Consider the following 14,710-nt stretch of genomic DNA (forward strand, 5'->3'; position numbering starts at 1 on the left):
CCAGAAGTAGGCCCCGCAAGCACCAGCTGGCAGGAAGAGCCTCAAAAAATGAACAACAGCAACATGGGATGGAAGGGGTTTAGGATATTGGTTAGTGGTGTTGCACTTGTCTTGCAGGTGTGAGGCCCTGGGTTCAATCCCTGGTAGAACCACAACCACCAACAAAGAATTAGAATAAATTAGAAGCCATGGTGCTGACTGAGGAAGAGCTCTCTCAGTCTTTGGTATTTTTAAGCCGCTCCTTTGTGACATCATCAGCAAACACAGCTCTGATTTATGCCAACCACAGTACAAGGAATTTCCTGTATGTTGTCTGGTTTAATCCTCGCAATCCTCTAAGGACGGCATTAGCATCCCTCCAATTTCACTCTTCTTGTCGTGCTGGGTACCGACCCCACGTCTCCTGCATGCAAGGCAGGCATTCTCCCACTGAGCTACCTCCCCAGCCCTATCATCCCGCTTTCAAACATGGGGGTCACCTGCAGAGCAGCCCGTGCTCCTTATTGCACTGTTCTGTTTTATCTCCTTAAGGACAAAAGCAAGGAAATGCTTCAGGTATTGAAATTTCAGTCTAAGTCGCTCAAAGAGTTGACATATCGATTTAGTTATTTATTTGGGGCAACAGCCATCTGTGCTCAGGGCTTATTCCTGGCTCTGCTCTCAGGCATCACTCCAGGTGGGGCTCAGGGAACCATCTGGAGTCCTGGGATCGAATCTGCGTCAGCCACAGTCAATGCAAGTGCCCCACCCACCGTATGATATCTATAGCCCGAGGAATAACATATCTCATAGGACCTTTATTGTTTTGGGTTTATTTGGGGAAGAATCATTGCAGATGCAACCACGTTTTGTCTCCTGTAAGACTCGACTCTGCTTGCTGCATTGATGAGGACTCCTCACTGGGGATGCAGAGTGGTGATGGGAGGACTCCTCACTGGGGATGCAGAGTGGTGATGGGAAAGGCATCAGACTGGTTCTTGACATTGTTTAGAAAACGTTGTGGAAAAGGATGTTTCTGTGTTTGGGTTTTGGCAGATACTTTTAATTTCCTACCTCATAGTTTTTAATTTGGATTAATGTGCTGAATTTCTCTGAAACAGTCACTAAACTGTATTCCTAATGTGCCCCTTCAGTCATGTGCTGTAGGAGAGTCCAGGGACTATTAAACAGGAGAGAATTCCTGTTCTCAAAAAGTGATATCAGTGGGTAGATACAGCAAAGTCAATGGAATTAATAAGGTTTTAGAGAGATCGGTCACCGAGATAATCATGATCATATTTTTTTTTCCAAAACAGATTTATTCTTATAGAGCAAGACAGTGTAAAGATGGAAGATCCAGGTAAATATTAGTCTGACAATCTTTCACTTGCACTGGAGTGTCCTCACCCTGGTTCTTGGGGACCCTGGAGCCCTTCTGTGTGCTTCTTGGCCCGTGACCTGGGCCTCCTGAGTTCAGTGTTAGTGTCTTAGGGCTCTGCAAGGCCGGGCTGCTCAGTCCCTCCTGTGGGGTGGCTGTTACCTATGCCAGCCCACCTGTGCTCAGGGAGGACATACGGAGCCAGAGGCCAGAGTTGGAGCCTCATGTCCAAAGGCCCTTTTAACTATCTGTCCAGTAGCTCAGGACCACTCCAGCCTCAGTGCTCAGTGTGGTGCCAGGAATTGAACCCAGGGCCTCACACATGCAAGCCAAATACTTTACCACTGAGCCACATCCCCCAACCTCTGTCTCTGTCTCTTATTAAAAGGAATAGAGGGAGAATGGAAACTACCTTGCCCTTGGGAACACACTGCTGGTGATTGGGAAAGAGCATGGTCCCTCTCCCTTGGGACCTCTCCATTGACTTGGGAGCTGCGTTTCTTGCCTCCACTCAGCACCCACGGGCTCTGTACACATGATAACACTGCCCGTAAAGCGCAAGACTGCTCTCTCCTCTGTTCACACTCAAAACCCATCTCCGTGCCTCGGTGCGGTTCCTGCCTTTGATGCTGATACCTGTGGCTTCTTTGCTCACGGGCGATTGTCTGCAGCATGAAAACTAGTGGGCTAAAGGATTTGGCTAATTGCACACAGACATTTACTCTGGTTCAGCATCTGGGATAAAGCAGCTAGGACGATAGAATCATCTCCCCCAGCCCCAACTCTCGGTAAAGGGTGCCTGAGGGACTAAATCCAGAGGCGACCAGTGGAAAAGCTTCTGGACAGACTCTAATGCTTTCGGTGTGGTGGGTAGTTTGTTCATTGCACAGGGCATTTGCTGGGGCAATGGTGGTAACCAGAACTAAATATCCTGCCTGTTTTCCAAGCCAGGTACCTATAAAGGTCTCTCAAGAGTCTACGGGGTCCCTTTGAATGGACCCGACAAATTTCTAAAAATCGCCACAGGCATGCATGGAAACTTTGTCAAGGGGTCAGGGCCTAGTGGTTTGACTCGTCATGGCTCCAGACCAAGGTAGTTTCCAAACAAGACCAGAGACCTCCATCCTAGGAAGGATGGGAAATGGGGTGGGTTACGAATCATGTGCGTCCGTGTTTTCCTCCAAGGACCTTCTTTGGATTATTGCTGCATAGAAGTTCAGTGGAACATGAGAGTCAGGTAACCACTGGGGGGAGGCGGCACTTAGGCAGGACAAGAGTGGGCCGGGGTGCAGGCTTACGAGCTCCCCTTGCCTTTTCCAGAAGGGCTTTTTCTGGCGAAGACGGCCCCTGTGGCTGAGAGACATGTGTCAGCCACTCAAGGCTACATGTAAGAAAAACATGGCACAGAAGCTCCATGACAAGGATTCCTCTGACGAGGATGAGATTTTCAATAAAGACGCAGGGTAAACCATGGCAACAGCTCCAATACCTTCCTGAAGTCAGGAAGTGATGCAGACGGGGCACGTCCCTTTCAAGAGCTGACTGTATTCTTCTTGTTCCAGGGAGCCCAGGGAAGTCATGAAGAGAGCAGCACGGACTCCTGAGGAGAAAGCAGCCAAGGAGACCAAGACAGCCAAGACTCCCAAGACCCAGGGAGCACAGGGGACACAGGCACCACAGCGCCCCCCACCACCAATTGTCCCCCTGGCACGACAGACCAGCGAGCCTCCACATGGCTCCCTAGAACCACAGAACGCAGAGTCACCACACTCCATCGGGTCTTCACAGTCCGTCGCAGCACGACAGTCCGTCAGGGCTCCACAGTCCCCTGATGCACAGCAGTCCTTCAGATCCCAGGAGATCCCGTCATCCCTGGAGATTTCAGTTCAAACGGATGAGTAAAAAAAGGAGTCATTACAGGCAGCCGTGGTGTTAGAGGCCCTACAGTGAACACCTCCTGCTTCATACCACCTGGACATTTTATTGTCTGAAGAGCCTCTTGGCAGCTGCTGTAAAATTCTTCTTTTTCGTATGTTAAATACATACATGCATAAGAGCAGTGATGGGCTTTGAAATTAACGCCGAGAGTTCATCGATCATGTAACCAATTAAGGCTGTTGGCAGGAAATGCATGACTAGAATCCCTCCCAGAGGTGGGGATGAGGTCCCCGAGGAATGGATGGGATGGGAGGAAGGGAGGCTCCCCGTGTGGTCCCCTGCCAAGCGCCCTCGCCGCCCCCAGCAGCCAAATGTAGACGCGGGTGCGTAGCCCGGCACTTTGGGCGCTCGGTCAGTAGCTTGGGGGACATGGCACTTAAGGGGGGTGTCTGGACTGCCTCCCCCGGGGGGGCTTCAGTGGTGAGCTAGCGTGGGGGGCCGCCCCTGCTGCGTGGCCAGGGTTTCTCCTCGCCTTCTCTTCCCCTGGGAGGTCCTGGGGTTTGTATGTCTGGCACTGGCGTTGGATTCCCTGGGCTGGCAACCTGCCTGGTAGGCATCAGCCAAGTCCCTGAAGGTGAGTGCTGGTTCCTCAGTCACTCCCTCCACTGCAGGGGTGGGAACCAGCCCTTCCTTCCTGGTGCTGGCCTGGGAAAGTGGAGAGTGCCACCGCGTGGTCGCAGAATGCTGTGTGAGTTTTCCTGGCACATGTTAAGGCCTGTCACTCTGTGCTCCGCCAGCTAGGACTGTTTGCTGGTCAGCCCCAACAACCACCCACTCGGGAGCACTTGGCGATGAGTCTTGTAGGTAGGGGAGTGGGTAAGTGGGTCCTGGGAGGCTACTGCCAGGGTGGGCACAGGAGCCATTGAATTTGTTTCTTCTTTCTGCGGGTGCCCGATCACTGAATTTTGAACATTTGGGACACTCCTGGACCCAAGGAACTGTGACCTCAGAGCAGCACACACACATGTCCCATGCGTGGTAGGTGCACATTCCCTCCACATTCTCTTGACCGGACAGCAGAGAGGTGGTTATTTCACAGCTGTGGATACGGACCCATGGAGAACCCATCATCTCTGTGCCGCTTCTTTGAGTCTCATTCCTTCAGCCTCCTTAAGGTGCCTCACAGATCCCCCTCCTTGAGACTGGACTCCTCAGAGATGCCAGGAAGTCCTGAGGTGCCAGGACTGGTTTTCTCCTCCTGCAGCTGTGTGTAGTGGGATGAGCTCTCCGGAGGCTCCTCTGATGATGTGTGTCTTCACTTCCCTTTCTCGCCAACTGGAGACACCTGCCCTGTCCCTCTCTGGATTTGTGTGGTGCTGGGGATCAAACCCAGCCAGCGCGTGAGTCACTGGTGACAGGAGAGACAGTCATGGCAGGGAAGGGGCCGGGCCTGGCCTTCCGCAGCTCACATCGTACATGTAGGGCCCAAATGCTCAGGATCTCTTGAACAAAGAATGCTGGGCTCACCAGAGGCCCCCACGCCAAAGATCAGAGCTGGACCCCTTAAGACACATGCACGAGTGAGCTCAGAGTGTGAAGTGGCATGAAAAAACTGAGGTGACAGGACTGCAGTAATAGTATAATGAGTAGTAACGCCGCTTGCACTTGCCTTGTGTCCAACTGACCCGGGTTCAATCCCCAACACAACATATGATGCCTCGCGTCCTGCCAAGAGTGATCCCTAAACTCAGAGCCAGGAGTAAGCCCTGAACTCCACTGACTGTGGCCCAGATCCACGATAAATTCAGCTTTGAAAGTTCGTAAAGAACAGAGTCAGTTTCGCAGTTGCTGAGGACAGTAGCATAGAGACCAAAACCAGGCTAGTTCAGGTGGTCATCCTCAAAAGGAAAACGTTGTCAGTTCCTGCGGTGCCATCAGGAAAGTAAAAACACGGCCCAAGGCATACAAAGTTTGGCCAGAGCTGTAGCATAGCAGGTCGGTGTTGCCTTGCAGCACCCAACCAGGTTTGATCCTCGGCACCCCACATCTTTGAGTAACTTCTGAGCATATCCAGATGTCGCAGGGGAAGAAAAGAAAATTTCTGTACAAGCTCAGTACAGACGCACCCATCACCATCACGGTGGCCTAGTGGTGTAGTGTTTCCCACTGGTCGGTGGTGGGCCTGGGGGCAGAGGGTCAGCTGGAGCCACAGCAGTCCAAGCAGGTCTGGAGTCATGGCCCCTGTGCACAGCTGCCGGGGATGGGAAAGGGTGCAGAGTTCCTCAAAAAGATACAGAAGGCCGGGAGGAGGAGGAGCCACAGTGGGTCAGGAGCTTGCTTGGCATGCAGCTGACTAGGTTTCTGATCTTCTTCTGCCCCTCCCCCTTCCTGGCATCCTTTGTGGTCCCCTGAGCCCAGCAGGAGTAATTCCTAAGTGCAGAACCAGCCAGATGGAACCCAAAAACCCTAGAGTCTGTAGGGCAAGGGGGCGGGGCAACATTTTTATTGAGCAACTCTTGGCCCATTCCTGTCATGGGAGAAAACTGTTTGCAAATGTGGAAGCAGCCGAATGGGGCAAGAGCAAAGGCCACAGATGAGGGCAGTTGAAAGGGAGCATGGGAAGGGCCACAGGAGGCCAGAGCAAAGAGCCACAAAGGAGACCCAGGGAGTGGCCCCGGGGGCTCACAGAGCACTGGGTCAGGGTGGATGAAGCCAGAACCAGTGTCTTGTCTCCTTAGGGTGAGGTGGAAGCTGCACTGTGAGGGCCAACCACTCTTTCCCTGCTTCACAGGCTGTCACCTGGAATGAGGCAGGGGCGGGGCGGGGGAGGGGGGAAGCCGACCTACTGTGGAATTTTCCAGAACTTGTCTCTCTCCTCACTTGGGGATTCTCCCCTTTGTCCTTTGCTTTCATCCTGTGTCACTTTCTTCCCTTGCCCTTCAGAAACCAAATGGAACCAGAGCCTCGGGACTAAAGGGTTTCCAAGGGCTGCCTCCTCATTCCCATGCAATTCCAGGCCCCTAGCTCCTGACTGTCATTCGTAAAACCAAGGGCACCCCGATGACGTTTCTATATTTGGGGGCTTATTAAAGTGCTCCTTGTACGAAGAAAGTGATCACATTTTCCTGATCGAATTTGAGTGCCTACTGCAAGCGGAGCACTCAGGGTACTAGAAGGAAGATAAAACCTGTTGTCCGCAACATGTTCATCTTGAAGTGGAGACCGTGCGAACAGTTTCACAGGGAATGGGAGAGGCAATGGACGCTGTAGTTACTGGCCTGAAACAATATCAGCCTCCAGTAACTTATCCAAAGCCAGTTGTGTTTTGTGGAGAGAGAAAGCTTGGGTGCAGCTTAATGATCTGGTACGGTGGCATAGAAAATAGGGGTGGGCGGAGGAAGCGTGTCAGAATGCCAGTGATTTCAGGCTGCTTGGAAGAATGGACTAGAGTTCAGATCATCTTTCAAAAGTCCTGGATAGAATCTATGTCTTTCTCTTGTTTCGGGGAGAGGTCTTTGGGATGCCAATATGGAATAAAACCTGTTTAAGGACAATCCAGGGCAATTTTCCGAAAAGGGACAGATGAACGCATGTCCTGCGTGTAACACGCATCAGTCCTGATAAAACTGGGGTGCGCCTTGAATCCCTCATGTTCCTACTTCGAGTTTTAACTACAGCAGTCATAAAATGAGAAATGATGATGTGGTAGTTTCTAGACTTGTAGATTTCCAGAACAGACAAAAACAACAACAATACAATTAAGACCATGATCAAAGATTTTCCACTTTTAAAACAAGTTTAATACTGAAGGGGGATAAATAAAAATATCTTCCTTTTCATAAAACAATTATTAGCGTTGTAGAAAGGTCACACTTGATTAATGGAACCAATTTTTTTCTTAGAAAAGAAGAACTTCGGTTATATTATCCTTTATTTTTTGGGGTGTGTGGGGGTAATGCCCAGGGGTTTCTCCTGCCTCTGCACTCAGGAATTACTCCTGGTGGTCCTCAGTGGAGCATATGGGATGCTAGGGATTGAACCTGGTCAACTGTATGCAAGGCAAATACTCTACCTGTTGTCCTATCGCTCTGACCCCTGAATATTTTATTCTTTTTTCAATGACCAGGCAAAATATCACAGATGGGATTTGGTGCTGTCCTGACTCTGCTGACCTGAGTTCAATTCCCAGATGCATAAATGGTCCCCCAGCCCCTTCCAGGGGTTCAGTGATGCCTGAGCATAAAGCCAGGAGTCAGTTTGAGCATCACCGGGTGTGGCCCCAAAAGAACACAATTCCATCTGACACTAACACTTTTTTCCCCCTTTTGAGTCACAGGGGTTATTCCTGGCTCTGCACTCAGGAATTACTCCTGATGGTGCTTGGGGGACCCTATGGGGTGCTGGGAATCTAACCCGGGTCGGCCACATACAAGGCAAACGCTCTGCCCACCGTACTGTTGCTCTAGTCCCTGACACTAACATTACAGATGGGTAGGACCTGCTTGCCTCCCAGGCCGTTGCTCCACCAAATAGCTACAGGGAAGCTAAGAACAGCCTCTCGGGCACCACAAGCTCCCATGTTGGAGCCACGACTTGAATCAACTCGATTCCCCAGTTTCTGCCCTGACCTCAGCTCCGACATCATCCCGGCCCCACAAACTCACCTTCATAATAGTCCAGTATCCTGTGGGGTCGGGATTGGGGTGGGGAGGAAGGAAATTGGTTTTTTTTTTTTTTAATTAGTGAGACACCATGAGGTACAGTCGTAGACTTACAAATTTTGTGCTTGGGTTTCAATTATACAATGATCAAATACCCGTTCAGGCGGGACTAGCACTGACAAAAATTTTTATGATCTGCCTCTTCCACAAGGTCAGCGCTCCTCGTTTTCCAGTTTCACTAGGTGGTGCTCTCTGTCTGCTACCCAAAGGTCCCTGATGAACAAGAACCCGCTGCTTTCTCCAGGTCCTTGCCCAGTGTCCTTAAATTAGCTCTCTGTCTCTAATTCCGGTGACCAATGGCTCCAAGATGAGATACAACAATTTTCATACACTTTCCTCTACGGAAACCTTTTTGGATCATTCTTAGTCAGTTATTTATAGCAAGCAATACAAAATACATTTTTTTAAAAATTTTTATTAGTGAAACACCATGAGGTATAGTTGTAGACTTAGAAATTTTTGTGCTTGGGTTTCAGTTATACAGTGATCGAGTACTCATCCCTCCACCTGCGCCCATTTTCCACCACTGATGCCACTATACCTCCCACCCCCCATCTCCTCGCGTCCCACCCTGCCTCTGTGGCAGGGCATTCCCTTTTGTTCTCTCTCTCCTTTTGGGTGTTGTGGCTTGCAAAAGAGGCATTGAGTGGCAAACATGTTCGGTCTATAGTCTACTTGCAGCCTGCATCTCCCATCCTGGGAGGATCCTCTCAACACCCTTTCTTTGGTGCTCCCTTCTCTATCTGAACTGCCATTTCCCCCAGCATGTGCAGCTGGCCTCCAAGCCATGGAGTAAACCTCCTGGTACTTATCTCGGCTCTTCTTGGGTGTTAGTCTCCTATTTTGTTACTTTATGTTCCCCAGATGAATGCATATTTTGGGGAAATCTCGGACAGTGGTGGGAAAACTCAAAATAAAGGTGGTGGAAAGGGGTCATGGTGGTGGAATTGGTGTTGAAATATTGAGTGTAATTAAATACTGTGAAAAACTCTTTGAGAAAAAGAAAGAAACAAAACTAGCACTCTGGACTCTTCAAGAGAGACTTGTGCTGCTGGGACCCAGCGGGGGTCGAAGGTGGGGACTTAGGGCCAAGTCTGGTCCACTGTGGGCTGGGCGGGCCAAAGTGCCCCGCCCCCAGCAGCCCCACCCCTCGGGCGAGCCCCCTTGGAAAAGCACGGGCGAGTTCTGTGCAGGCGCAGTGCCTCGGGAGCCTGGAGCGCGCAGGCGCAGTGAGGCTGAGGATGGCTGGGTGGTACCTTTCAAAACCCTGCAGGTGCAGGAGCTGAGTCCTGGCCCTGCGTCCGGCTGCACAGCATTGCCTGTGAGCCGGTCCGGAGGGCAGGCGGGTGTTCTGGGAAAGGCGCCTTGGGAACCCAGACTTCCCGCTGTGGGCCCGCGCCAAAGACCCCATGGCTGTCAGCAGCCGCGACAGTTTCTCGTGCTGGACCCCGGGACCCTTGCGACGCTGCTGCAGCCCGGCTTGCAGAGTGCACAACGCTGGGAATGTGGCCCCCACGCGAGGGTGGGGGTGTGCGGGGAGCGTGGGCCTCGGCCGCGGGTCTGTGCGGTGGGTGACCGCGGTGCCCCGCAGCATTCTCTGTCCTCAGCCTTCTGCTTTGCCTTCTGATTGCGGTGTGAGTCTTCCCCAAGGCTGCACTGCCCAGTTGGGGTTCGAAGTCGTGGTCACATTTTATTCGGAGCTCACGCCCCACGCAGCCCAACCGGACGGACTGCGACCTGCAGACGCTCTTCCAGTCCTCTCTGCTGAGGACGGGTCGGAACTTGGCGGGGGGTCGGGGCCATGGGAAGCATTGCTCAGACGGGTCACCTTACACTGGCAGCTACCCACCCCACCCACCAGCTTCCCCTGCCTTGCAGAGTGTCCCCTAGTATCCGGGCAGCACGCAGCTTCTCCCCCAGGGCTGTCTGCTATAGAAATGCCCAGGCTGGTTGCAACGAGACTAGCTGGAAGGGTCAGGGCCCAGTTCCCAGCCTCTTCTTGGCTTTGAGGGGGTTCACATGTGCGCTTGACAGTCCTGCTGGCTGGAGGGACTCGCGGCCTGCGTCATAGCTCTGTCTTCTGCCAGCCGTTCCCAATGCCCACCCTCGTTCCCAGTTCCCACTGAAAACTTTCCTCCCTTTGGCTGCTCCTTGGTCTCCACGGTCTCCAGCTCCTGAATTCTGTCTCGCTTAGGCTCAGTTTAGTCCCATTCTTTTGTCTGGCCCATTTCCATTCTTCTGTGGTTCGGTTTTGGTGGAGCAGAATTGGGTGTGGAGGCGATGGGGGTAGAACCTAGGGGTCTCCCGCTCCGCTGTTTTCCCATGCACACCCCCATCCCTCCCCATGCCTCTGAATATATGAGTGAGGATTATGTTTTCCAAACCTTTGACATGATAATTCTAAGGCTTCTCTGATTGGCTCCCTGAGCTGGCTCCTCACTCCCTGTCCTTTTGTCCTCGCCTGCGCCTTCACCAGACATGAGAACACCCTTCTGTGTGACCACAGACCCTGCTGCTCCTCTGCAGACCCAACACCTGCTTCCGCCCCTACTCCAAACCCTAGGAGTGAGATCAAGGTCTCTTGGACCTTATTTGCTTTGCAGACAGTAAGCTGCAGCTAAACTCTGGCCATCTCACGGTCATATTACAGCTGGTATTGAAAATGTTTTTGGCCAGAGTGATAGTAAAGTGGGGGAAGGCTCTTGGCTTGCACTTGCTAGCACTGGTTGGATCCCTGGCATCCCATAAGGTCTCCTAAGACCCACCAGGAGTGGTTCTTGAGTGCAGAGCCAGGATGAAGCCTGGGCATTGCCAGGTGTGACCTCAAACCCCAAAATACATAAATATACTTATATCCATTTTGGGCTGGAGCAATAGCACAGCGGGCAGGGTGTTTGCCTTGCACGCAGACAACCCGGGTTCGATTCCTCCACCCCTCTGGGAGAGCCCGGCAAGCTACCGTGACTATCTCCAACTCACAGCAAAGCCTGGCAAGCTACCCGTGACGTATTCGATATGCCAAAAACAGTAACAACAAGTCTCTCAATTTTTTGTGAAACGTTCCTGGTGGTATTACAGAGTGCACAATGCTGGGGACGTGGCCCCCCGTGCAAGGGTGGGGGTGTGCGGGGAGCGTGGGCCTCGGCCACCGGTCTGTGCGGTGGGTGACCGCGGTGGCCCTGCAGCATTACCAAAGGGTTACTGGTAATAGTGATAGGCACATAAAACAAATCAATAATTAATACTGCTCTACTTCTATTTGTATTTGAATTGTTTTTCTTTTTTGTTTCGCAGTGCTCAAGGCTTTCTTCTGACTCTGCACTCAGGGATCACTCCTGGCAGGCTTGGCGGCACCAGATGGAATAGTAATCAGTTTTCCACATGGAAAGAAATAACCAAAGGGATAAAAGGGGCCTGGTGGAGTAGCAGAATGTCTTCACATTTCTACCTTGCAACCACATGGTTATGAGTTATAGTCTTCAATATCCCACATGTGCTGAATGTGGTCCTTGCAGCTCTGATGTCTGATCCCCAGCACTTCAAGCCACCTCTGGCTAGGCCACAGCCAGGTGTGGTAAGCACCACAAGAGGAGTGCAAACCCCAGCAAGAACACAACTGAAAAAAAGAAAAAAATAAATAATAAAAGAACACAAAATCTGTATTTGGTCATAAAGAATGACACTTGCAGTACAGTAAGTTTGATATCACCCTTATAGTAACCCCCAAACAAAATGTGATGAAAGGACACTTAAATCAGTGAATTGTCAGGGAAAACGGTTCAAATAAATAGGGATCTAGGGTCAGAGTAAAAGATTCGAGAAAGGCTTTCTAAGACAATTATGTACGGAAAATGATAGGGACTCCTCACAGCCAAATATTAGACCCCAAATCTTAAAATGTAATGTCGGAAACCATAAGTGATATATTCCAGATTCTTGACACCAGAGGCAATTTTTGAGCTTCAACTTCATTAGTCAGTGGGGGGTGGAGGGGGATTATAAATTAATGAAACTGCAATAAAGTTTTTAAAAATTCCAAAGAAAATATACAGGTGAATCACAGGCACTTTTTAAAAAATGCTCTCTGTAACACTTATTAGAAAATTGTAAATTAAATCCACATGAGTTATCGCTTCACCAGGAAGAATGACCTGCAGCAAAGAGACATAAGTCAAGTATTGGCAAGGATGTGAAGACAAAGGAAATTCAGGAAACAATTGTAAATTGGTGCAGTTCTATAGAGATGCCATGCAAATTCATTTTTCAGAATGTATGGGTTGAAGGCTGGAGCAGTAGTACAGTAGGTTGCTTGCCTTGGGCTTGGCTGACCTGGGTTCCATCTCCAGCATCCCATATGATTACCCAAGCTTGCCAGGAGGGATTCCTGCTATCTGTGCAGGCATATTGCCCTTTATCAGTACCCTGTGAGCTCAAGGTCAGGGGCAGATTTCAGTCTTAGAAAATGGTAAGCTTTCTCAGTCTCAGAAAAAGTCCCATCATTTTTGTTGTTGTTTGCTTTGAGTCAGTGATGCTCAGGGACTCCTGGCTCTGCACTGAGGGACGACTCCAGCAGGCTGGGGGAACTCCACCATATAGGATGCCAGGGATCATCTGGGTCAGTAGCACACAAGGCAAATGCTCTGTCTGCCTTGAGAGACCAAGAATTTGCAGGAACAGCCCAGGTCCCACCCCTCTGCCTTGTAAGCTCATCTACTGGCCTGGTTCCAGAGACTTAAAAGAGATCAACTAGCCTCAAATCATCTCTCAGATACCTGTTCCCTCCAGGGTGATCTCAGAGGGAGGTGGGCCAGCTCTTGCCCTGACAAAGCCTCGGCAGTCGCTCCTACACCCCAGACTGCAACCAGGCTTCCAGCCAGATTGCCCAGTTAAATATTCTGGATTTTCTGGACATTTCCAAAGTCTGCAATACTGATACTCCAGTGGCAGCACACCAGATTGGATGGGATACTATGTAGAAGCCAACCAGTCTTCACTAACAAAAACCTTAACATAGAAGGCTTAAGTTACAAAAACAGCTCGGTAAACCCTCAGGTAAGGAATTAATGTCCCCATGGTGAAATGCAACAGTTTTCACAAATTTTCTTCTACGGAAAGATCTTTTCAGTCATCCTGTTAGCTATTTGGGGTAACAAGTAATATAAAATAAATTATTGTGGGCCTGCTACAGGGCCAGGTTTGAGGGGTGGTTGGGAAATGGAGACAATGCTGGAGGGAAGGTGTGGTGGTGGCATTGATGTTGGAATAGGGCCTGCCTGTACCAAATCATCATGAACTTTGTAAACCACAGTGTTTAATAAAGTGGGGGGAAAGGAAGAGTGTGCAGGAATGTTTAAAATGTAGAATGGGGACAGCTAAAATGGAACTGTTTGCAGCAACTGTGAGGGGAAGTTAGACTTCCTCTTTCGGTATAATTCAGCAGCACCACTTACAGGCATTTATCCAAAGAACAAAAACACACTAATTCAAAGTTATATTTGCACCCCAATGTTCATAGCAACAATATTCATAACAACCTAAACATGGAATAAATTTAACTGAACAATGAGAAGATACAGAGATCATGGTAGGGCCCACAATAACACAGTACAGCAGGCAGGACGACTTCCTGGCATGTGGCTGACCCAGGTTTAGTCCCCAGCACCCCATATTATCCCCAAACCCCACCAGGAGTGATTGCTGAGAACAGAGCCAGGAGTAAACCCTGAGTATTGCCAGGCGCACCCAATCCCCTCCCCAAAATCTAAAGGAAAAGAAGAAACCATGGTATATATATTCAATGAAATACTACCATGCCATCTGTCACTGTCATTGTTCTCCCGTTGTTCATCGATTTTCTCGAGCGGGCCCAGTAATGTCTCCATCGTGAGACTTTGTTGTTACTGTGTTTGGCATATCGAATACCTCATGGGTAGCTTGCCAGGCTTTGCCGCAGGGGAGAGTCTCTCAGTAGCTTGTCGGGCTCTCCAAGAGGGGCAGAGGAATCGAACTTGGGTCGGCCATGTTGGTTGCATGCAAGGCAAACACCCTACCCGCTGTGCTATTGCTCCAGCCCACCATGTCATCTAAAAAGATAAAACCATGTCACTTGGGGCAAAATGAGGGTAGCCGAGGTGATTGTGCTACGTGAAATAAGGAAGCGAGAGGCAATTATTGGATAGATTCACTCTTATGTGGACTATAAGTAATCAAGCTAATAAATTGGAAAAAATTAAGAAAACAAATTCCCAGACTCAAAAAAGACTATGGAATTGAGTGAAGAGAAAGAGTGAAGGGTGGCAGAAATGGATCACGGAATCTGTAGTCCTCAAGCCCCACCAGGAGTGATCCTTCAGCATAGAGCCGGCAGTAAGTCCCGAACACAGCAGGGTGTGACCCAAAACAAAAAAGAAAAGAAAGAGAGAAAGAGACTTGCATATTAGAACCAAATATCTTTGATTCTAATATCTAAAAAATTAAAATACAGATTTCAACAAAATATTGATTTCAACAATGACTTTTGAGATTAAGTTCAAACATCAAACTAAACTAAAGGAAAATTCAACAAATGGGATAACATCAAACTGAAATCCTATACAGAAAAAAACAAGATAAAACAAACTATGATTAAAATTTCAGATTCAATACCTGGTACTGCATGGCCCTGAGAATCACTGGGAAAAAAGAACCCTATTAAAATGAAAAGACATTCTACTGAGTGGGAGAAAATCTTTGTTCTCTATCTGACAAGTTCTTA

At 49.7% G+C, this 14,710-nt stretch overlaps 1 protein-coding gene across 1 annotated transcript in view; it reads left to right on the forward strand.

Moving 5' to 3' along the window:
* The window catches only part of LOC130042589 (leucine-rich repeat-containing protein 37A3-like), a 46,257-nt gene extending 42,847 nt beyond the window's left edge, over window positions 1-3,410 (forward strand). The window contains exons 11-12 of the mRNA XM_056134750.1: window positions 1,296-1,339; window positions 2,920-3,410. Of these exons, the coding sequence (XP_055990725.1) occupies window positions 1,296-1,339; window positions 2,920-3,259 (384 nt within the window). The 3' untranslated portion in view covers window positions 3,260-3,410. The remainder of the gene's footprint in view (window positions 1-1,295; window positions 1,340-2,919) is intronic.
* Window positions 3,411-14,710: the final 11,300 nt, after the last annotated feature.

Source organism: Sorex fumeus, unplaced genomic scaffold (genome assembly GCF_029834395.1).
Source record: "Sorex fumeus unplaced genomic scaffold, SorFum_2.1 ptg000105l, whole genome shotgun sequence".
NCBI lineage: Eukaryota > Metazoa > Chordata > Mammalia > Eulipotyphla > Soricidae > Sorex > Sorex fumeus.